At 39.8% G+C, this 24,059-nt stretch overlaps 1 protein-coding gene and 2 long non-coding RNA genes across 16 annotated transcripts in view; 2 read left to right on the plus strand and 1 right to left on the minus strand.

The window, feature by feature from the left end:
• CYRIA (CYFIP related Rac1 interactor A) overlaps nt 1-2,776 on the plus strand; it is a 55,955-nt gene extending 53,179 nt beyond the window's left edge. For 12 of the 13 annotated variants that reach the window (XM_064411892.1, XM_064411898.1, XM_064411895.1 and 9 more), the window contains one exon: nt 615-2,776. In XM_064411892.1, coding sequence (XP_064267962.1) covers nt 615-678 — 64 coding nt within the window. In that variant the 3' untranslated portion in view covers nt 679-2,776. The remainder of the gene's footprint in view (nt 1-614) is intronic. The other variant, XR_010358052.1, reaches the window with a different exon arrangement.
• On the minus strand, nt 2,056-15,880 carry LOC135296009 (uncharacterized). Of its 2 annotated transcripts, XR_010358059.1 has the most exons (4): nt 15,210-15,880; nt 12,882-13,248; nt 8,506-8,627; nt 2,056-4,751 (listed from the first exon to the last, which is right to left on the minus strand). It is a non-coding gene; the product is annotated as an uncharacterized LOC135296009 (long non-coding RNA). The 2 variants fall into 2 exon arrangements; XR_010358058.1 differs by having other exon boundaries at nt 12,882-15,880.
• Nucleotides 15,881-19,675: 3,795 nt separating this feature from the next.
• LOC135296008 (uncharacterized) overlaps nt 19,676-24,059 on the plus strand; it is a 37,775-nt gene continuing 33,391 nt past the window's right edge. The window contains exon 1 of the long non-coding RNA XR_010358057.1: nt 19,676-20,788. This is a non-coding gene — a long non-coding RNA (uncharacterized LOC135296008). The remainder of the gene's footprint in view (nt 20,789-24,059) is intronic.

The following is a 24,059-nucleotide window of genomic DNA, read 5'->3' on the forward strand; positions in this document are numbered from 1 at the left end:
GGATAGAGGGAGAACTGCACTTCCACATTTGCTTGTCATGTCATTTGAATTAAATTGATGTGGAGTTAAATCTACAGGTATCAAGTGTGTTTCAAGCTTATGTTATAATCAGTCTCCCTATTAGCATAAACAGTGGAGAATGCTTGGGTTTAAATAGAAAAAAAACTCACTAAAGCTCTTTAGTCCTCTCAGAATATTTAAGAAAACTGCTTAAAGTCATAGGTTATGCCAAAATTCAGTCTAGATTCCTTAGTCATTTTAGTATTTACCATATTTCTTATGTCTTTTCATGATTTTGCTTCTTTTGAGGCTTTTAACTAGAAAAAATGAGAGATCATTTTGACCCAAGATCATGACAGTATCATAGACTGATACCAAACAGGATTTAGCCACAGTTCTCCACCTTTTAGCAGGGAATAATTTATTGCATAGGGTATTTAGAAGATAAAGAGCACCAGATTCTTACCCGTTAAATTCCAGTGATCAGTGGAGGAACATGTAAGTTCCTCCTTTGTGTAACTGAGCTGTGCTGATTTCAAAAACAGGCTGAAGAGTTCAGACTTCTCCTATCTCTGTTCATTTTATAAATGATTGTTTTACCTTGTAATTTTTAGGTTCACTACAAAACACCTGAATGATGAATCTACTTCAAAACAAATTCGAGCTATGCTGCAGTAGTATCCAGAGACAAGTAGATGTTTGTATTGATCACAGAAGATGTGTATGTTTACATAATTTAATACAGTTTGATGTTAATACTTGTGTGTATTTACATAACCATTTTCTTCACATTGCTAAAATATATGAATCTGTTCATAACCTGACTGACTTTATATAGTGCAACCTAAGTTTTTATTCTAGCCTTTATCTTTTGACTTTTAAAATACTTTTTTACTTAGATACTTCAGTTAAGACAGTTTGTCTCTGCATTTTAATCCTTAAACACCTTCTCTATCAGAGAAGTAGTAGTGAAGACAAAATGGAAGTCAGACTGAAATGTCAAAGGTACCACAGAAAAGGAACTTCAAAGAAGAAGAAAGTTAATATAAGAGAAAGCAAAATTCATTTGGTATGTTTTGAAGAACATGTGCACAGTTTTTCAGTCAGTTCTGGGATCTAGTATGAATAGGAGAATACCTGAATGTTCATCACTCATAAAATGCATTGTCTTTCCTGTAATAAGTGGAGATCCACCTAATTTTATGGACTATGTGCTGTCTAGCATCCAAAAATTTATTTCAAACAGGTAATTTTACCTTTTTAATTAAGTATAACCCACACCTTTCAACAACTGAGGAAATTAATATCCTTTTTCAGATGCTGTATAAATAAACAGAAAATATGCTTAAAGATCATTGATGGATTTTGAAAACTCTGTATAATTTTATTAGATTCAGAAAGGAAAGGGAAAATGCTGATGCCTTGACTTAAATGGAAAAGGTTTGTCAGTGTAAATATATCACAGTGAACATTAACTACCAGACAGCTCTACCAGTAATTTTTTGGCTGATCTAAACTAGTACACTTCTCCGTAGCAAACTTCCCTGGTGTCAAATCGGCTGCGTCAGACGAGGGATGGTTTAAAATGAAGAGCTGATCTGTTCTTAGGAACTCCATTAAGTTCCTGGTAGTGTTTTTCATTAGATGACTCAGAGTCAACACAGAAATATTTATCAGCTGACTGCTCTTCACTGGCTTTTGAGATGTGATTGATACTTCAAGAAGTTAAGTTCCTTGCTGAGTTGTTTGTTCTTACTTTCTGGTAAATTTTCCAGTTAATGGAATAGAAATACTTTGCCAAAAGCAGCAAAGTGCTCATGCTCTGTTATCTGTGTCTACTGGGTGGTCTGCAGTTGTTGTACATATTCTTGCAGAGGTCACGTTCAGAAATTGTGTTTGATTTTGTGTACTTTGCTTGCATGTATGTGTGGAAACTCCAGTGCTTGTGCACAGATTCAGATTTGTATTTGCTTTTCCCCATATAGATAAATCAGGGTTTGTGTGCTTTCACTGGAATTTTCATGCACATCTCTTCTAGAAACATTACCTTAAGACTTTGAAGATGCATTTGGTCTGCTGGAACTCGGCTGCACTTTTACAAACTGTGTCATTGAACTCAGTCCTTAAACAGTATTAATGTCACAAATTCTCTGGAGTAGGGATTAACTTGAGAGCTTATTTCTGAGCACAGCAACCCCCATGAGGTTTCTCAGACATGATCAGAACCCACAGGTGCCAATGTCATGCATGTCCTGATGCTGGACAGCACCACAACTCCAGCATTCATGTCACACCTCTGCAGGTGCAGCAGCCAGTTGCTATGTTGTTCTTGGGGAGAGAGTTAGAACTCACTCACGTTACATCTTTTTCTTTTTCTGAAAGCAATGACTACACTATTTTCACAGTAGTAAATCCACTGTTTACAGGCTCTATTTTTAATTGGGGGGGGGGACATTTAAAAATGTATGTTTAGGCAAAATCCTGCTTTGTTCATAGTCACTTCCAATTAGGTAAATTAGGTGGATGACAGGCCATTCTGTTGAGCTTTGGTAACTGAAGTTAATATATGCTTACCTGCAATTTTTTGTCAAACAATGAAGTCTTATCTTTAAGTAGCCCAGAGAAAAACTATTTGTCACTTGTATAATAAAAATGTAAACCTTAAAGCATTCTGTGAGTTGTCATGTGCTGTTTGCGAAGCCACAGGATTTCTTGGCCTGCTTTGATGTTTTTGTACAGAAGTTTGTTTGAAATAATAAAAAATTTGGTACAGTAAGCTTTGGGACTCCCTATATTTAGTGACAAAACAAACAGGTTAAGAAATACCTCATTTAAAGTTTTGGATCATATAGTAGGTTCACCTTTAAGTGTACTAAAAGCACTTGTTTCACTTGTATGCTACAACAGTATAATCTCACATCACTTTAAAAATCTTGTGTTTTTCTGACATATATTAGCACTTGTTTGTCATCATGCCCAAGGGGAATTGTTGATACTGTTGAGGGCATGAATCCCTTCTTTGACTTTTAGATTTTCACATTAGTCATCCTGACCTATGTGGGCCATCTCAGGTTGTGTTTATAATCAATAAGGTTACCAGAGGATTATTCATTTAATTGTAAGATAAATTCAAATGAATAGCTTTTGGAACAAGATCTATATAGACTGATGGTCAAAGTTATTGATCTCCATTTTGTCAATGCTTCTTATTTTGTCTCATTGTAGTATAAGCATACATGTTTGTGGTATGATAAATATTTAAGCCACATAATGAAAGTGCTTCAGAATGCTCATAAATGAGTGTGATTAGTTTGATTCAGAAGAGCCCTAAACATTTTGCTACTTTTGTGGTGGAAGAAAATACTGTTTTACGGTTGTATGAATTTAAAAGACTAAGATTTGTCACTTTGGACAATAGAATGTGTTTGAAACATAATTTATGACTTCTAAGCTTTCTGCTGCTACTGAGTGGCTGTCATGAAAGATAGCTTCTGAAACTGCATTTACTGGTACCTATGTGGTAGACCACATCACTCAGATAAATTGTCTTACATTTTCCATGTCTACTAAAATTTACAAACCAACAAGAAGACCTCTCTATGTTGCTTTCTCTGTTATATTTCAGCTAAATCTGAACTGGAAGTAAGACATAAATGAATGAAGTTGCTTGCATTCTTACATTTATTCTGAATTAAACAATGCCGGACATAAATTCTTCATTTGAAGTGATCTGTCCTCCCCCTCCCCCAATTTATTTCTTGAGCAGTTTTGGTGTAATCAATATATTCCTGTGACAATGCAGTGCCAGTTCAGTAGGTTCCCATTTGGGAAATGGAGCATCACGTTTTCATGTCACATCTGAACCAAAGCAGTACAGATGTCCATTTCTCAGTCTGTCAAAGTCCCTCTGAATGGCAGCACAACCATCTGGTGTATCAACAGCTCCTCCCAGTCTTGTATCAGCTGCAAAATTCCTGAGGGTCATTCTGCCCCACCCTCTGGCTCATTTATGAAGGTGTTAAATAGTATTGATCCCAGGACCAACCACAGGGGAACACCACTAGTGACTGTCAAGATGCATTTTGTGCTGCTGATGACATCTTTGAGCCTCAGGTGCAGCCAGTTTTCAGTATACCTCACTGCCAGCTTATCTCATCCAGAGTTCACCACTTTGCCTATGAGGAAGTCAGAGTGCCAGAAGCCTTGAAGTCAAGACAAACAAGACATCAGCCAGCTCACTCCACATTTATGGTGCATCCCATCAGATCCCACTGATTGTGTAGGTCTGGCTTGCTTAAGTGTTCCCACCCTGATCCCTGATCTGCCCAGAGTTAAGTCTTTCTTGTTCCAGACTTCCTGTTTTCAGAGGCCTGGGATTCCTGAAGGCAAATCCTACCATTAAAAGACTGAGGCAGAGTGGACGCCGAATTCCTTGATCTTTTCTGTATTCTTTGTCACAGATCTCACAGCCCATTTAGCAGCTGGCAGATGTTTTCTGTAGCTTTCCTGTTGCTGCTATATCTATAAAATCCCTTTGTTACTGACCTTCCATGTCCTTCACCAAATTTCACTTCAGAAGGACCTTGGCTTTCCTAAGTCCATCCATGCCATCTTTGCTTGGTTTCATGCTTGTCAGGAAAGGCCTTTCTTGAGCTTGAATGAGGTGGTCCTTGATAGTAAGGCAGCTCTCCTGGACAAATCTCTCTGGGGTTGTCTTCCATGCAATGCTTCCATCCAGATCCCTGAGCAAGCTAAATTAAAATTGCCAAGTTAAGTTTTTTTTTTTGTAAATCATCTTGTGACTGTGTAGTCAGAAATATGCTTTTAATGTTTTTGGACTGTTAGAAGTGTGTAGTTCTGTGAACATCAAAAGTCAAGAAATACAACATCTTGCATGTCCAAAAGTTTGCTTGTAGTTGCAAATAGTTGGAAGAGGTGGAGTTTTGATTATTTTTCTTTAAAATGTAGGACACTAATTACTGTTTCTTTGCCTCAGATTAATTCTCTTATCCAAAATTACAGAATCTACTACTTTGTACTGTGTAGCACACTAGGTAATGCAGTGGAAGTGAGCAGGCTGAAGCAGTGACATGAATTTGAATTGCCAGTAAGAGAGTAAAACCCAGTTTTGGTTAAAAAGCCAGTATAGCAAACTAGTATTTTAGTGTAGCAGTCTGTAGTGCTTCCTCTACAGACTAATAAATGTGAATTCCTGGCTGCTACATAATCCAGATTCAGCAAACACAGAAGTTTTTTGTATGGATTTGAGTCAAGTATAACTCAATGGACTTCAGTAGAGCTCTTTCTGATTGACCCAGGTGTAAACAATGTCCTTTGTCTTTTCTCAGTCGTGGCCTTTGACCCAGGTTGCTTATTACTGAGCAAATTGAGTCTTCTCCTTGTGAGGATCAATGGCGTAATATGATAGTCTTGCAGAGATGTCCTGTGCTTGACTGCTTTGAAAATAAAGCTAAAATGAACAATGTAGTAGGTGTTCTAGAAAATAATATACAGTTAAAATGCAGGCCAACCAAGCACTATTCCCTAGTTTAAGAGGAAGAAGCATTATTTTCCAACACATGTTAATTTGGAGGTGGAATTAATATAACTCTCTTGTCGTAGGTGTTTTGGCTGTTGACAATTAAACTTGGGTGTTAAGAACTTGACATACCTCTTGACATTTTAAAATTGCTCCCGGAACTTAAATGTTAAACTGTTTGTATGTGGTTTGAATCAAAATTGCTTTTACAGCTTGTGATCATTGTCCTCCTGTGAGCATCCACTTCATGTAAGGTGGAGATTGTTTGGTTTTTGTTTTCTTTTTGTTTGGTTTTGGTTTTGTTTGGGCAATTTTTTTTTGTATTGCATACGTGGCTGTGTTTAACTACAGCCACTTTGACTATTAAACTCAGGCCTAAATAACGTGCAGCATCAGAGCTCAAAGGTTCTTTAATAGAAACCTTCCCAAACAAGGTGCCTTACAGGGGAGTTGAATTAGGTTTCTTAGATGAACTTAATGAACAGGTAAATGTGGTTCTAGTTGCTGAGATACTGAATATATCAGTATAAGACTGAAGCAGGTATTACATCTCTAGGGAAATTTTTAGTTTGGGGAAAGAAAAGTTGTGGTCTATAGCCAAACTAATTAAAGGATTTGTGGAGACTTTCTTCGTGTATCAAATTAAATGAACATATTTGTTCTCATTAATTTTGAATTCCCCTTATTCAGGTATACATTCATAGTTATATCTGTGATACTTATATAATGAGATATTTTTTTGTAACCACTGACTTAGCCTGTTTGCAGCTGTGTTTTGAAGCTACAGAGTGAATGCCACATTTGTTTTACACAGCCTGTCAGATTGGCATTTGCTTTATTAATTTGAAGCTGAAGATTCCTTTTGTTCTGTGGTTTCAGTTTCCATTGAGACCCTCTGTTCTGATTGTATGTTGTACAATTGTAATTAATTTAAATACATAGATAAGACCAATTTTTTTTTCTTTATTCTTGTCATTTGCTATATAATTGACCAGAGTTTAAAATGCTACAAGGTTAAATAGAGTCAGCAAAAGTAAATGTATGCTACATGAAAATTACTTTAAATTGTTTTGTTGAAAAATATTACTTCTGAGACAAGATTATTTTTCAAACAAGTAACAGTATTTTTGTATTTTGTTTTATTCAAATAGAAACTGAGGGTTTACTGTTACAGATATTGCCTGAGTATGTGAGTAGTTTAAATCAAGAGGTGCAGTGTAACTGAGCTGAGAAAAGACAATTTTGTTACAGTTTGGCACAGGTACCCAAGACGCTGATCACTGTTCGTGTTGGAAAGTTGGAGATTCCTCAGTTCTTTCATACTGATTAAATTAGAAGGAAAAAAAATATTTTTCTTTGACCCCAAGTACAATTTGAAATGCCATACTTAATAAAAATTAGCCAGTCTAACAAGCAAACATTGTGGGTTTTAGCTTTGAAAGGCACAGGCTTCAATTTAATTCAGATTATTTTCACGCCAGGTACTAGTGGAAACATTACCACATGAAACAGAAGGCCCAGGAAACAGCAGAGATTTGGCCTCACCAAAGTCAGCCTGGGGTTTTGTGTGTATGTGACTTTCATTAATTGTATCACAATTGTATTGGAAACTTCTGCTGGAAGAATTCTAGGACATCTTCTATTGACTTTATGGGTCAAAAAGCATAAAAATGAAAAAAAGCTAGCGTTCTAGACATGGCAGTGTCAGGTCATTTACCTCCCTGATCTTAAGAGCAAAGTGAAACTAATTCATGGTCATAATACTGGTATCAGAGTTCCTAAAATGCCATCCTCTCACCTTCTTTTTAATGGCAGTAATTTTTTTTTAATTCTCTTTTGAAAATTAGAAAATGTATTTTTGCCTGCATTTGAAGTAGATCAGTTCTGCCACAACTTTGCTGATATTAACCTGATACGCTGTTTGAAGCACAGTTGTTTTTTTTATCCTCCCTGACAAAACCTCTTGAAAATACAGGTGGCAGGTGTTACAGACTTACTTATGTGATAGTTCAAGGCAGAGCACTTGGAACAGCCATAGGTTTTAAATGCTTTAGGTGGTAAATTATGCCACATGTGCAGTCTTCCAAAGGCTATGGAGAGAAAGACCTCTAAAGACCGTTGTTCTTTGTGTTAGGGTAGACTGATTTGTCCCCAGAAATCATAGAATGGTTTGAGCTGGAAGGGACATTAAAGTTCATCCAGTTCTGACCACTCTGCAGTGCTCAGGGACACCTCCCGCTACACCAGGTTGCTCAAGAGCCCCATCCAGCCTGGCCTTGAACATCCCTGCCAGGGATGGGGCTTCCACAGCTTCTTTGGACACTGTTCCAGTGTCTCACCACCTTCACATTAAATAATTTCTTCCTAATACCTAAACTGAACCTACTCTGTTTGAAGCCATTCCTGCCTGTCCTGTCACTTCAGGCTCTTGTAAAAACTCCGTCTATTTGGTGGCTCCTTCCCAGGTGCTGGAAGGCCATATTTGGGTCATCCCAGAGCCTTCTCTTTTCCAGGCTGAGCAATCCCAACTCTCTCAGCTTTTCCTCACAAAAGAGATACTCCATCCCTCAAATCATCTTGGTGGCCTCCTCTGGACTCACTCCAACAGGTCCTTCCTGTGCTGGGCACCCAGGGCTGGGTGCAGCCCTGCAGGTGGGGTCTCACCAGAGCAGAGCAGGGGGGCAGAATCCCCTCCCTGCCCTGCTGCCCACGCTGCTTAGAATAGAGCCCAGGACACATTTGTCTTTCTGGGCTGCAAGGGGCACATGGCTGGGTCATGTCCAGCCTCTCACCCACAGCACCCCCAAGTCCTCAGCCAGGCTGCTCTGGATCTGTTCATCCCTCAGCCTGGATTGACACCAGGGGTTGCCCTGACCCTGCACTTGGTTTTGTTGAACCTCATGAGATTCCCATGGGCCCCATTCTCTGTCTCTTCACTGTTGCCCGTGGAGATCCTGTGTTTTTACCTTGGATTAAATGGCAGCTCTTACACTCATCTTCAGGAGGGGAAACAAAGCATCTAAGTGTTCTCAGTATCTGGAAGTTTTTTGCTTTGAGCAGTATCTGTTGCTATCCTGTTCTGGGATTTCTGCAAAGCAAGAGGGAGGCAACACAAGCAGCATTATAAAATAAATGACATGGTTTTCATTCTAATTTAGTTTATCTTTGAGCATCTGATTCAAAGTCTGTTTGAGTCATTAGCTTTCAAATTGCCAAGCTGAAAATAAACCTTAAAAAGGTCAAGCAAAACTTCTTCACTTTACAAGTTGTACCTTTTTCTTCATGTGTGCTTATAAATCATCTTCTCTGTCTAGTAGCACTCAGCTACCTGACAGCATCACCAGCAATGCTAATTTCCTCAACAGGGGTCAGCAGTTCAACCTTACTGGGTTACTAGGAACTCCTTTGACTTACTCTCTCTGGTCTCTTCCATCTGTATCCACTTAGAATAAATGTCCTCTAAATACCACGTTTTAAGACATGTTACCTTACATTTGCCAAAACACAAGTTTTTTGCTCTGCCACAGTAGTGGAGAGTTACCCAGAATTTCTTTAGTAAGGTCTGGGTGCAATTCTGCACTCATTGTATGTCTTAATAACAAGAATCTTAATTGTAATTACAAGTAATTTTTAATTCTAATCACAAATAATTGTTCAAATGGAACTATTCAATAGATAATCAAAGCTTTTACATCAGCAACACTATGCAACAACTCATAAAATTGCAGAGCTTTTTTATCACATAGATTCTAGAAACAACAGCACTTACTAAAATAAAACTAAACAATAAATATAAATAATATCTGTTTAAATTATTATATTCTGGGGATTTGCTTGCATTTTAAAACAAATATATTTCCCATTTTATGCCCATTGCTGTGTTTGTTTTCTTTGAGATATAAGGAGTGTTTGCTGATAGAACAAGGTCTAAGTATGGATTCTAGAGCACACAGAGGAAATTTGCTCCTGAAACCACTCCAAAACTTTTCCTCATCCTAACAAAGAATAGTAAACATTCAGCTCAGCTGGATATTTCAGCATTGAAACAAACCACTGTTCAATAACAACTTTCAAAAAATATTAATATTTTGCATTGGAATCCAAGAAATGTACACACTACTGATGGGAAAAAAATTACAAAATAATTCAAATTTGAGCTTCAGCTTGCATTCAGTAGAAAAATTGTCTGACTTTAGACCAGCTTTAAGCTGACTTTTAATGATTACCTGTGTTTTGATCAGATCAGGTGCAGTTAAAGACACAGCTCATTCTCAAATTTATTGTGATGGTATGAGTGAGAATTTTTTTAAGTAAAGTTGATGGACTGGATTGTTTAATAAGAGTGAAATTGCTTTTATTGGTTGTATTTTTCCCTGAGTTAGACTTGATTACTATAAACTGCAACTGTTTCTAGTTTCCGATTACTGTATTCTGCCAACCCTGGGCAAAGAACTCTCTGCTGGCATAATCCCATTAATATAAGTGTTCTAGACATAAAAACCCCAGCCTTTATCACACATGTGGTGTGTTGCATGAAGCAAAGGCTTTTATGTGCTATTTATACATCATGAGATGCAAGTCAGCATAGGGAAGAACAGAATTTGGCCCTGAGTTTAATCTTATTAGGCAATTATTTTTTCTGGGTTTTGTGAGACAGATTTCTCCCTTATTACGAGTCCTACTCTGGCAACCTTTTTTCCCCTGGACTTAGATTTCATAGAACTTTTTTATTTTACTTCTACTCAGATCTGCTTTTGTGTTATAGGGAAAGAAAACTAAGAGACCAGTCCGTTATCTCACATTTCAGTTAAGTCTAACATATATTTGCTTAGGGGTAAAAAAGGTTGAGGAAAAAAGGGAAATGTCAAAAATGAATAATAAATGGCATATAAACAGAAGCAGATTTTCTGTGATATGTTAGCCCTGATAAACTTGATAATGTTTCCCAAATGTGTTGCCTTGGTTCAAATCCAAATCTACTGGTCAGGTTTTATGTGCTATTTTTAATTTTACTGCTTAAAAAACTTTACATCATCTTGTAGGAATTCCCTCCTACTGCATAGCTGTATCTAGTTATTTGTAGGCTAAAATTCATCTTAATATAGATTCATATAAAACATGTGTCACCACAGAGGCAGCAAAAAGGCAGATCTGGGTGGGTAAAACAAGCTGGATTTGCAAGGAAACTCTTTTTTCTTTTTAATGAAATATGTTTTCCTTTGAGGTCACTCTGCTGTTTGATATTGTAGACTCCAAGGTCTTTCCATTCAGTAAACTTTCCTTGCCCTTTAAACAGTGAAATCAGAACGTGAGAGGTGAATGCAAACATCCAGAGACAGGGAGACCTGGAAATATTTAAGATCCACAAAAAGCCTCTAGAACTAGGCAGTGAACTTGAGACATTGCAGAGCACTTCAGCTTTTTGGAATGCTTAAAAACAGAGACTGTTTTCTATAAGCATTGACTTGGTACTCTACTTCTACATTGATAGAAGTGGAGATATTTATAGAGAAATAAACTTTCTCAACATAAAATATTAAAAATGTGGAAGCCTTAAAATGGATGGAGAAAGGAAAGGAACTATGCTTCCAGTGGCACAATACTGAGAGGAGAAAACAGGACCCTGGTAACAGAAGAGCTTTGTATTGCTACTTGCTACTCAGTCCATTAGCTAGTGTTTATTCAGTGTTACCCCACAGCAAGTAGGAGATATCACAGAATCACAGAATATTTGGAGTTGGAAGGGCCCCACAAGGATCATCAAGCCCAGCTCTTAAGTGAATGGCCCATATGGGGATCAACCCACAATCTTGGTATTATTAGCATCCTGCACTGACCAACTGAGCTGATCTCATATGCTGCAAGTAATATCCTTCAATATGGATTCCTTGCTTCCCAGCCTCACCTAATTGCAATATCTTGAAGTAGGTTGGGGCTGATGAACTTCATTGCAAGGAATTTGATGAACTGGGTTAGCACAGAGTGTAGTTACTTCCAAAGGGGAGGTGTCATGTGCCTGCCCTTAGAAGTCAGGTAGGGGTGTGAAAACAAGCCTGCATAGATAACAGACTGCCAGACCATGTCCAAACAGTTTCCTTAACAGAAGGAAGAAGCACAGAAGAAGCAGCAGTATCAAGTTCATTTGCCCCTATGTGTCTTTTGATACTACCCCACACTGATGGACTGTAAGCAGCTAGAACAATGTGGTGTAGATAAACCTAGACAGGGTAAACAAACCCCCTTTCTGGAATGCAGACACTCTACAGGGCATAGGGTGAGGGCTGAGAGCCTCTTCAGCCATGCTCTCGCCCTGTGACCCGAGAACCCTCAAAGGTCTGTGTACAGCTGGAGCCTTGGCTCTGTCAGTTGGGGCTGGGTTGTTGTGGAGGCAGAGGCAGAACAAGGGCATGGCTGTAGCCACATCCTGCAAGTCAGCCCACTGGCCAGAGACTGCACACGTTCCATTTATTAGTAGTGATGTAGCCTTTTTGTGTGGACACTTTGGATCTTACTCCAGGTAACTGTGGTTTAAGGAAACAGAGCTGTTGGGTGGGGAAAAAAATGCTTCATCCAACAGGTTTTGTATTCCATTATACTTTTTGTGTAGTTATTCCTTTAAACAAAAAACAAAATCAGTTTATTTGTATCAAGGAAAATGTTCAATTAAGTGGTTAATTATTAGGTGGTATTAAATAAAAATGTAGCCAGCTGATGAAATACAACTACTCCCATGGAGTCTAAAATGTGAAGCACTTAGATGTCATCTCTTGTACCTGGTACCCGCCGGAACACCATAATTGATTTGAAATGTAATAGTCCTGACTGAACTTTATGACTGATAAGGCAAAATACTAACATTCTAACAATAATATTTTTTAAGCTTCAGTAGAAATTAATGGATAAGATTTCCTTGTCTCACTAGGAAAGCCACCATTTTGCCTTTATTTACCAGTTCACAGAACAGGAATAATTATGGAGGGCTGGATAATTTAATCAGTGGGTTAACAGGGCTTGCGTGAATACCCTGGAGTCAGAGATTTCATTTGTTTTTCTTCCTTATTTGACTGCCCTTTAACTATGAGTGGTTTGCGAAAGCCATGAATTATAATTAAATATAATCTGAGAAAGGTGAAGTGTAGCATAATTGAATATGGGTGAAATGTTACTCTCACTCCTATATTCCTGCTGTATAATATTTATCAGCAGATAGTCAAAATAGGTAAGACAAGAACAAATTAAAATTTAATTGTTATAATGACAGATTTAATAAACATAGATGCCAAACAACAGCAAAATTTTGTGACCCATTCTTTATCTTGCTTACATCAGTGCTTGATCTTACCTGGGGATGAAAAGACTCCTCTCTTTTCAGCATAAACTGTTGAGAACAATGTTTTGGCAGCAAACTTAAGTATTATACATTTTATGATCTCTTATTTTTTTGGTTAGGTTTTGTTTGTTGTTTTGGGGTTTTTTTCTCAGTATGGCTGTAGAGTAAAACCAGGGGCATGTGAGTACAGCTGACCCTGGCTAAATGCTGAGCCGTGGAGTTCCCCACCCTGTGGCTCCCTTTGCTGCCAGCAGCCAAGGGTCTCAGGATCTGCTCGGAGGAGCTCGCTGTGCCCCTCAAGGATGACCCTGCAGTGTGTTCCTCTGGTCTGCAGGCTGGTCTTCCTGCTGAAAGGCAGGAATCTGAGCTCTGGTACATCCTGCAAAGAGGTCAAAGAATCAGGACACAGCAGCAATAAGAATAGAAGGAGGAAAATGGGCTGGTACAGGACTATAGGAGAGGAAAGCAGAAAAAACCATAGAAAAGCCTCTGAGTGAGTTGGAAGAGGGAAAAATACAGCTTTTTACAAACCACATTCCATGGAGAATGATATGTGTGTGGCTCAGAACAAGGGTTTCCTCACTCAGATGCCTGTGTAAACATGGTTGAGGAGCCCAAGTCTCTTATTTTGAATATTGTTTATATTTTTATGTAATTCTATTGGTTTAAATCTCATCAGAAGGCAATTCTCAAAAAAAAAAAAAACCCAACAAACTTTTTCTTTCATATAAAAGTTAGGAAAATAAATGATTATTCCTCTGGTAAAAGCCTAAGAAGAGAAATCTCATCTGTTAGTTACACATAATATTGCTCCATTCATAGTGGGAAGATAACAAGGGCAGTGCAGTATGGAAATTAAATATTCCTTGTATCCTGTTGAAGAGTAGAAGGGTGCAGGTACAGCTTTTGAGTGCCTGTCTATGAAAGCAAATTCATATAAAGATAGAATGATATCTAGAGGAGGCAGCTGAGAACTCTGGTGAACTGAACCCTTCCACAAGGTTTCCACCTGAGTAAGGTCTTCTTGAAAACTCAGGAGAGATCAGTGTCAGCTTTAATTCTGGATATACAGCAGGAGAGATGTGAAGCCACCTAACCACGTCATGTAGGTTGTGATTTTTGCTTGGGAGAGCAGATTTTTTGCTTGTTTTGTCTCCTGCCTTGTTTTAAAAGGCAGAAGCTGGTGGCTGTAGGTGAAACAATTACTTGGAACACAGGGATTGCTACAGGTGTTATGTGCAGTAAGCATTGGCAGCAGGTTTATTATCGGCTCAGTGACTTGTGGGACAGCCTTCTCTCTGTTTTGCCCTGCTACTTGATCATAACCAAACTGGAAAGACAACCCAAAACCCACACATGTAGCACAGAAGTACGGGATCAAGATGGTGCAATAAGAAGTCCTCATGGGCATAAAAAACCCCAAAAAACAAAACAAAACCAAAAAAAAAAACCCCAAACCCAACTTCAAAGGGTGAATTGCAATCTTGTAAGTCACCTACAATGGACATCTGTATTTCTTAAGTACAGTACTTTACTCCTATCCTATTTAATCCTATTTCCAGTGAATTTTCCACTTGTCAAGATTTTGAACTCTGTTTCTGGTTTTCAGTGTTTATTGGGGTGCAATTGCAAGGTGCCTTTACAAAGTCTGTGGCTGAAATGACACACTCTTCTGAGCCAGGTGTATTGTCACTTCCCCATATACCACGTGCAGTGTCAACTCCAGAACGTGTCTGAGAGAAAGCAGGGGAAAACAGCACCATTTTTAGTAGCAAGATGTACCTGAGCTTTTTTGTTTCTTTCTCAGTGATTTCTACATTGCTATTACCTACAAATGTATTGGAAGTATCCTCTAGTCCATTTGCCATGACTTTTTTTCCTTGGGAAAAGAAATTGACACCCACAAATCTTTTGATACACACCTTCCTTCTGGAAGTGAACTACTGATTACTGATTATTTTTCCTTTAAGAGATTCATTTAAGTGAATTATTTTGGATTAATATGGATTTTTTGTTTATTTTGCTGGGTTTTTAAAAATTTTTATAGACAGATATGTCTGCAACAATGTTCATGCTAAGTTGGTAATTTCCAAGGACAAGTATTGTTTTGCACTGTTAGGGCATCCTTGGACAGGCACTTTATATGTGCAGAGATGTTAAATCAAAAAACTGTCCCTGCCAATGGTGAGGCATACATTACTTCATCAGTCTTCAAGGATGCTGTGTGTAATTTTTAGGAACTTTTTCTCCATATCAAAACATCTCCTAATTTGGCACAAATCAGAATAGCTCTATTTAATGAGTATCTCTAATTAATTGAAGTACAGGATGTGAACTTACCTAGCACTGCATTCTGAGGCAAAATATAGACAATTTATCCTTGAACCCTGTAGAACTATGTTGTCTGTAGAAATACAGGCTCCTATTTTTGGTCTTCAGTTATATAACTATATAAAAAAGGGCAAAAATAGAAGACAGGGAAGATTTCAGTGTGAACTGAGGATAAAGTGTAATTTTTACCCAATAGTCCATAGCACCTACAGGACTACCAACACTAGAAGTGATGATGGCTGGGACCCCTGGATATCAGCACCTTCATCAGTGCCAGGAAAGCTACACACAAAGAACCTACAGAATAGGTTTTAACTTTACTAGTTTTGTGCAAAGCATGGAGGATTTTGGATGCATTGGTCTCTGAGGTCAGGTGGTAGGTGCTGCAGACTTAAAGTGTGCTCATGCACTCTGCATTCTGCTTCTTGGAGATGGTGAAATAAGGGATGGGTGCACCATGCTGACTTCCCAAACAGAAATACAATTTCATCATCACATCCTCTTTCACCAGTCTCTGCTGGAGTGGACAACAAATTCAGAAATTTCAAATTCCCATGAAAAAAAGCTGCAGTGCCACTCTTTTGAAGAGAGAGATTTGTCTGACTGTGAGGAAACTTTTTATTCAACTCTCAAAAAAAGAAAAATCAGGAGATGGGTAGGAGATATGTGCAGTTTCACTACAAGAAAACAAGAGTTTTACCTGAGAAGACCCTGATTTTGGAGGAGCTTACATGTATGGGTATGAGCCAAGCTGTGATCTTTGGCATGGTTTATTCATAAGCATAGACATAGCCTGAGGTCATCAGACATATATTTCCCACTTCTTTAATGTCCAATCTGCAGGTCAAGTTGAAGAAATCTGAGTTGCATTTACCCCCTCTTATCCATCAAATGAAATGTGTGTGATGGGGGTAGGACTGATGTGGCTTATTTTGCATAGGCAAAATAATATGCAGTTGCATATTATTTTGCATGGCTGGGTCTGAGATGAGGGAGAGTGACATGGCAGAGTTTACATCCATATACAGCAGGCCCATAGTAATAGTTAAGCAACATATTTGGGTGTATCTGCCTTCATTTTTTAATTTGTATCAGGGGAATGGAATCTTTGAAGCAGGTCTCTGACCCATGTGGTGGAACTGTCTTGGAGCACACAAAAAAACCTACTTTGCCCTGATAACAAACCAGGTGATGTGCTCCAAAAGTTTGCTTCACAGCTCTGGCTTCTCATGAGTATTCATTTCATGTCACCAGAATAGATCTGGTCTTATGTAAAACCTCCAAAATGTGCATACAGGGGACATCATGTCAGCACTGAATTTTGCTCTACAGATTCACTCCTTTTCAGCCACAAAAGAAAATTGGGTCAAATGCATTATTATTTAACACTGGTCGGAGCTTTAGTATACACTTATTACAATGCTTTTTACCACAATCAACTGGACATGGTGGTAAAATGCTCAGCCACTTGTCTGATCTCCCAGCCATCACAGGAAGATGTAACAGAGAATTATACCAAAAACTAGCAAAGTCTAGTTCCCTACAATCAGGTGAAATCCTGCCTGTGAATGTCAGTGAGTAAAGCACGCTACTATTACAGCAGCTTACTTCCAAATTAATTTCATAAAAATGAACTTCCCTTTAAAATTCTGCTGTTGCAGTGTTGAGTAATAAAACAAAGTCTCACCATTCTGTTAGACTTTAGAATTCCTAGGAAACCAGTCTGAATTTTTGCCCATGTCTGCAAGTGTGCTTCACTGGAGGCAAATTGACCCAGCTGACTGAGCTGGGATCCTGTTTAGGGTGATCATCCCAAGGGGCCAAAACACAAATTCTCTCTCCACTTTTTCCCATGTTCATCTTCTTGTTTCTAGCAGTTGCATGTAATAATTTCCAAGTGTGGAAGCCTGATAGGGGAAAATAATGGAGAACCTTTTGCTGTCAGCAGCAACCTGAACTAATTCTGCTTTATTAGCATTGTGCAGGATAAATTTCTTGCCAAGTGTAAAGGCTTCCTTGGGAATATTTCTAACAAAATCTTCTAGAAGTTGGTTTTCTCATGAGGTACAAATGTTTTCCAAATTCTGTACTGTATATTTTCTGTCAGAAATATTTAACAGCTGATTGTAATCTCATTAGGCAATCTCTGTAATCCAAAACTAATATATGTGTATAGAAAATTACTCCTAGCAAAGTTTTTCATCAGTAAGAACAGTAAGTAACAAGTTGGAATTTTAACACATGAACAGGGACTGTACACAGAAGGATCAGGTACTGTAATTTAAGGGAGCATATTATGGCCATTAAAAATAAATAACTTTATTATGCAGGTAGCCAAACATTAATGGCATGATGTTATACCATATGGTAGTTTTCATCAGAAAATGGAATAAATGTTTCACAATTCCACGATGCACATAGTTTCATTAGAACCATGAGGAACACATGAATGACAAAGCAAACGGGTTTTTAATTGTAATGTAATATTTTGACTACTGCTTCTCTGAGTCATAGTGACGAGAGGTATTCCCAGGGTTTCTGTTCAGCTCTATTCACTCCAAGTCAAATCCTTTGGACTGGATCCAGCAACTTTACACCAGTACAAGTTCTGCCTGCTGGAAATGTCAAGATCACCTGTGATTTCAAAGAAAATCTTATGTGCTTGCACACAGTTGTGCTCCAGCACCCCAACAGCCTCATTAAAGCTGATCTCAGGAATGCAGAATTCCAGCACCAGAAAGTGAGCAAGTTAAAGGGGGATGCAGGAGGAACCTGTAAGGCAGCAGTTAAGGAACTTCACCAGTGTCCCAAAACTATGTCTTTTAGCTAATCACATTAAAATACAAATTGTTTAAGCCACTTATTAATTAATTAGAACCACTCTCACTTTCTGCAAAGTATCACAGAAAATTATTCATAGATATCACCGGTTCATGCCTTGAACTGAGCACAGCAGAGTGTTTGCATCAACCAAATTCATTGAACAGCATGGAAATGCCAGCAATGGTTTGAGAACAACCAGACTAAAATAATCTATTGCAGGTCATAGAAATAAAGGAATTAGGGGGTTTATTTTTTTTAATGTAAATCCATACAGCTTGCAACTGATTAACTGATTTATTCACCAAGAAGGGTAGCATTTGGTATACAATACCAATCAGAACTTCAATTTTTTGAAAGTCTCTCTAATACTGTATTTAATTCAATTTTTTAAATTTAAATTAAAGTATCACTGCCTAAAATGACTTTACTGCACTGCTTTTAAATGGCCTGTTTATATGCTGACAATATCTAAATAAAATCTGACCATCTGCCATACGAAGTGCTTAATGAAATTAGCAAGAGCAGGTCTGTGTGATTTGTGAGGTGAGGAAATTGCCAGACTTAGGAGGTAAAAGTTGTTACCAGGTTTCCCTTTCACCTTTGGAAGCCATATCAGTTCACCTCAACTTTCACTCTTGTTGCTTTTTCAGTCCATGTAGCTGTTGCTCACTGGAGCTTTCTCGTTCAGTGTCTCAGTGTTATTACACTAGATATCATTCTATCTTTGTATGAATTTGCCTGCATGCCTCGTTGCTCACCTGGAGTTTGATGTGTGAGCTGTGTAACACTGCAGACTGAGAGGCCTCTGCCAGTCAGTTTTGCTGTGTTTCACTGAAGTATTTTTGGGTATTGGCTGTTACTTGGGCAATACTGGGTACATTGGGCAAGATCTATCAGGAGCAAGTTGAGACCATTTCTTGTTGTTTCCCCAAGATTTAATTTTATGTCTCTGAATCATCACCTACAGGTGCAACTACTCCACCCTATGTGCACATCGAAGATGAGCACTTCGTCCTCTCCCTAAAGCACAGTCCCCCTCCTGCCAAATCAGCTGTGCTCAATAACTCTGTTTGCAGAGAAAGCACACCCTTATGCTGGTGCATTAAAAAGGCTATGGATGTGGTATTTCTAGACTTGTTTTAATGACAACAGCAAGAAATATTCTCGATTTTGTATGCATAACTCTCCATTAAATTCAACTATTTTAAAGATCACTTCTTTTCCATTCTGCCCTTATCCACTTCCAAGGCTAATTAATTACATTATCTCTTTTATAATATTTGTACTTAATCATTCATGACCCTTCTTGTCTCATTATCTGAAATCTAATAGAAATTGTGTGAAAAAAAAACAGGTTAAACTGCAGGGTAGCTCCTGCTTTCTAATCAGAGATCTTTTTTAGCTTAAAAGTGGCACTACTGCTGTGCTAACAGAATTTTTAAAGCTTTGGGGTTTTTTTTCTTAGTAAGTATGAGTTTGAAGTACATATCCAAGAGAACTTTAGATACTTCAGAGCATCAATAGGGCTATAAAGATGATCAGGGGAGGGGAACATCTCTCTTAGAAGGAACAGCTGAGGGAGCTGGTCCTGTTCAGCCTGGAGAACACTGAGAGGAGACCTCATCGATGTCTGTGATTATCTGAGGGGAGGATGTCAAGAGGGTGGACCAGGCTTTCCTGGGTGGTGCTGAGTAATAAGAGACAATGGGCAGAAACTGATGTACAGAAAGTTTCACCTGAACATGAGGAAAAATTCTTTAGGGTGCAGGTGACCATACACTGGAACAGATTGTCCAGAGAGGCTGTGGATCTCCCTCACTGGAGATATTCAAAGTTACCTGAGCACAACTCTGAATGATGTGCTCCAGGGAACCCTGCTTGAGCAGTGAGGAGGGAGGACATGACCTCCAATGGTCCCTTTCAGCCTTAACTATTCTGTGATTCTGTGATCTTAGACAGTTTTGAGGGAAGAGATTGAATCACAGAGTTAAATGTTTCTGTCACTGGAGAGCTAAACAAGCTGCTGTAGAGGTGTGGATATGAACTGGACCAGAAAGTCTTGACCTGCCAAGGAGGTTAGTTTGTGTCTTTTTAGAACCATATATATTCACAGGCTAAAATCTTCTTGAGCTGGGACTTGTGAAAGACTGGATTCTACTGTCCAGTGAAGGATGGAGCAGAAGGAATCCATCTCTTGTTCTCCAGTTCCTCTCCAAGTGTCTCACTTCATGAGCCTTGAGCAGTACAGTCCATAACATTTGTGCAGAAATCACATCTGATGGCAATTACAACCACACAGCACAAGAGTACATGATGGATGAGAAGGCCCTCCAGGGCCATCGGGGACTAAAATTGTGAGGGGGTGATGGCAGCCAACACCCAGGAACACGGACCAACGAAATGTCCACAGGCTTGGGTGCTCTCAGCAGACACACAGAACACTGCGACACCCAGAGAGCAGTGTCACACTCTCCAGTTGTGTCAGCCCCCAGCAGTGTCACACACCCCAGCACTGTCACAGCCAGCAGTGTCACACACCCCAGCAGTGTCACCCTCCGGCCCCCGGAGGCCCGCGCTGTCGAGGCGCGGGGATCGGGCGCTCCGTGCAGGCCACAGTCCCGCTGTGCCGGGGCAGCCGTGTGGGGCGCTGCTCATCCGTCACCGGCCGGGGCCTGCCCGCAGCCCGGCATGGAAGGGCCCCGCTTTGTCTGTCGTCCCTCCCGCCCCGCAGCGCTGGTGCGAGTCCCGGAGAGCCGGGCTGCCCGGTGAGAGATGGGTTTGGGGCAGATGTTCTGTTGCGTTTCTTTCCCTGCCATTCCCTCCTGTGCGGCTTTGGGGCTTTGCCAGACGCGCCGAGCGTTTCCCCATCATGGCCAGGGCTCCGGGTCTGGTTTGGCTGTGCCTGCAGTCCGCTGCCCCGGCAGTGGGATCTCTGACAATATGGACTCTGCAAAGCCGCACACAATCCCCTGCAAGCTCTTTGTTATCCGTTAAGCACAGAATGAATTTTTAAATTATATATTAGACATGTGCTAGTGGAGTGTAAGGTGTGGTGTCTCAACACTACAGGGACGAGAGTCTGCATCTACCATTCTGCAAGGAGCACCCTGTCCCAGTAGCACTCTGAAGATGGACAACCTGTTCTGGAAGCACCAAGGGTGGCGATGAGTGACGTCCCTCAGGGTCTGTGTTCAGACCACTGCTGTTTAATATCTTCATTGGTAACTTTGGGATCAAGTGGGGTCTGGGAGAAGAGCTCATTGAGAGCAGCCCAGCCGAGAAGGACTCGGGGGTGCTGTGGGTGAGAGGCTGGACATGACCCAGCCTTGTGCCCTTGCAGCCCAGAAAGACAAATGTGTCCTGGGCTGCATCCAAAGCAGCGTGGGCAGCAGGGGAGGGAGGGGATTCTGTCCCTCTGCCCTGGTGAGACCCCACCTGCAGTGCTGCACCCAGCTCTGGGTCCCCAGCACAGGAAGGACATGGACCTGTTGGAGCATTTTCAGAGGAGGCCACCAAGATGATCAGAAGGATGGAACACTGCTGTATGAGGACAGGCTGAGAGCATTGGATTGTTCAGTCTGGAGAGAAGGTTTTGGGGAGACCTTAATACAGCCTTTCAACACATAAAGGGAGCTGATAAGAAAGATGGGGACAAGACTTTTCAGTAGGATCTGTAGCAAAAGAACAAGGGGTAATAATTTTAAATTTTAAAATAGAGTGTGGACTCAGGCTAGAAGGATGAGGATGGTGGAACAATGAAACAGATTACCCAGAGAGGTTCTTCATGCCTCATCCCTGGAAGCATTTCAGGTCCTGTTGGACAGGGCTCTGAGCTGCCTGATCTAGTGGAAGATGCCCATTTGCAGGGGTTTGGACTAGATTACCTTTAAACATGCCTCCCAACCCAAATTATTCAATGGTGCTAAGAGCTCAGTACTGTGGATACAGTCAGCTCATGCTGGTTGACCTGGGAGCCCAAGGACAGGACTTTGTCTCTTTTGTGCTCCCAGGATTCAAGTCTCCAAGGAGCTCACAGGAAGAGGCAAAAGTGAGGCTGCAAAAGGTGCACTGATATAACAATGTGCAAAAAGCAAAGGCTATTTGCAAAATTAATGCATTCTTATAAGGTCCTGAACTGTCTTGTATGGAAAAGCATAAATTTCTGGGAGAGGGCTAAGAGTTCTGGAAATAAAATACAGTCATGGTTTCAAGCAATGTTACACCTGTGTATCACCAGTATGGTATGGTAACCAAACTGGAATTTAAATGCTATGAAAAGCAAGAGATGTCTCTTTCACGTTAACATTAGCCTCTTACTATTATTTTGTCACTAGTCAAAATGGGGGCATTCTGTCTCACTTTAAGTCATTTTACAGTAATGGGCAAAGGAGTTCTTCATTAGTGATTCTTTGGACTATTTTGGGGTTTTTTTGTCTGGAACTCTGCAACCTTTGACATTCCTCTTTCTGGAATTGTTCCAGGGACTTTGGTTTGTGCAATATTCCCTTAATGACATGCTTTTTTGAAATCCCACTGTAGAGTTTTCATTTAGAAGCTGTTGAAAAAATCAGATTTTAGGGGGAAACAATCAATAAGGTTGACAGAATCCAAGTAATGCATATATAATAAGGGAATATGATGCATTTTCAATCAGTTTTTTCCAGAACTGGGGAAGAATGGACTTGCAAACAGATTTCTACACTGCAGGTTTTCTCAGTGCAACTAATCGAACCAAAGATAATTTTTGTCATTACACAGGGTGTCTGGATGCACAGGTGTCACAAACACATGCGCTGTACTCTTGTGTTTGCATGCTGCTAGCTTGAATTTAGCTCAAGGTGAGATTTTGCTTCTCTTGGCCTGTAAGAATACTCAATTCCTTAGAACAGTGAGGATGAATTGTAGCTGCAAAATACCAAAATAAGAACAAATATGAACAGCTCCAAGTCTCTTTAAAGTGCCACCCATGAAACATATTTCAGGGAAGGAATTTTGAAAGCAAGGATCCAGTATTTCTTACACCTGGTGGCCCATGGAGACTTCTCCTCTCCAAGCATTTGTGTTCATAAAGTTTTGATGATCACTGTATCATAGCATATTTTTCCTCCTTAACAGTACCATTTTAAGAGTGTTCAGTAGCTTCTGCCCCCTGAGATCACACAAAATGCCAGTTACCTAGTAGTATTCCCACTGCCTGCTCCCACCTGGCTAGTGTTATCCAAAATCAAAATATTTGTTGTGGATAGACTCCATGTGCTATTTTCTGCAGTAGCAAAAAAAAAAAAAAAAAAAAAAAAAAAAAAAAAAAAAAAAAAAAAAAAAAGCACCCCAACAAATCCAAGTCATCCCCCCAAACCCAGAAAAGCCACTTTTCAAGACTTCTTTATGTGCATAAACTTGATATTGTTTAAAAACTTTGTTGTGCTACATCTTGAATAGGAGAAGAACAGACTGAAACATTTTGCTGAGATTAGGCTGCAGAGGTCAGCAAACAATCTCTTCATTCTCTTGGAAAGAGCATGGTGGCCTTGCAAAGATGTTCTGGTGAGAAACAAGGTCTTTTGGTGTGATAGACAAGGTCCTTGGGTGGAGGCGGAGATTAGAAACCGAGCTACTGAAAGTAGTGCTCAGCATTTACTGAGGCTGTTCTCTTTGACAGCTGAAGGATGTCTTTTTTAACTCGGGAGATATTTGCTAGTGCTTTTTCTATGAAACTGACAATCGATGTTGCATTTCAGAAGTGCATGAGCAACTTTGATGAACCTGACTTCTGATTTCCATGTATCCCCTGTGACCAGAGTTTCATGGCTTAGTGCCTGCCAGCTGAGTGTCAGTAGCTCACATTTTGTGTGTGCATCTACTTTGTAGCAAATGTGGGTAAAAGGAGCCTCACCAGCCCTCGGTGGAAAAGGTAATTCTTGTGTGTTGTCCTTGGTGGCAGCAATGGGCTGCGATTAAGCACACAGGAGCTGCTGAGGTTCAGCTGATGCAAGGTAACTCATTAATATTCAATAACTTGATCGTGTGTCAGAGCCC

Source organism: Passer domesticus, chromosome 3, assembly GCF_036417665.1.
Source record: "Passer domesticus isolate bPasDom1 chromosome 3, bPasDom1.hap1, whole genome shotgun sequence".
Lineage (NCBI taxonomy): Eukaryota > Metazoa > Chordata > Aves > Passeriformes > Passeridae > Passer > Passer domesticus.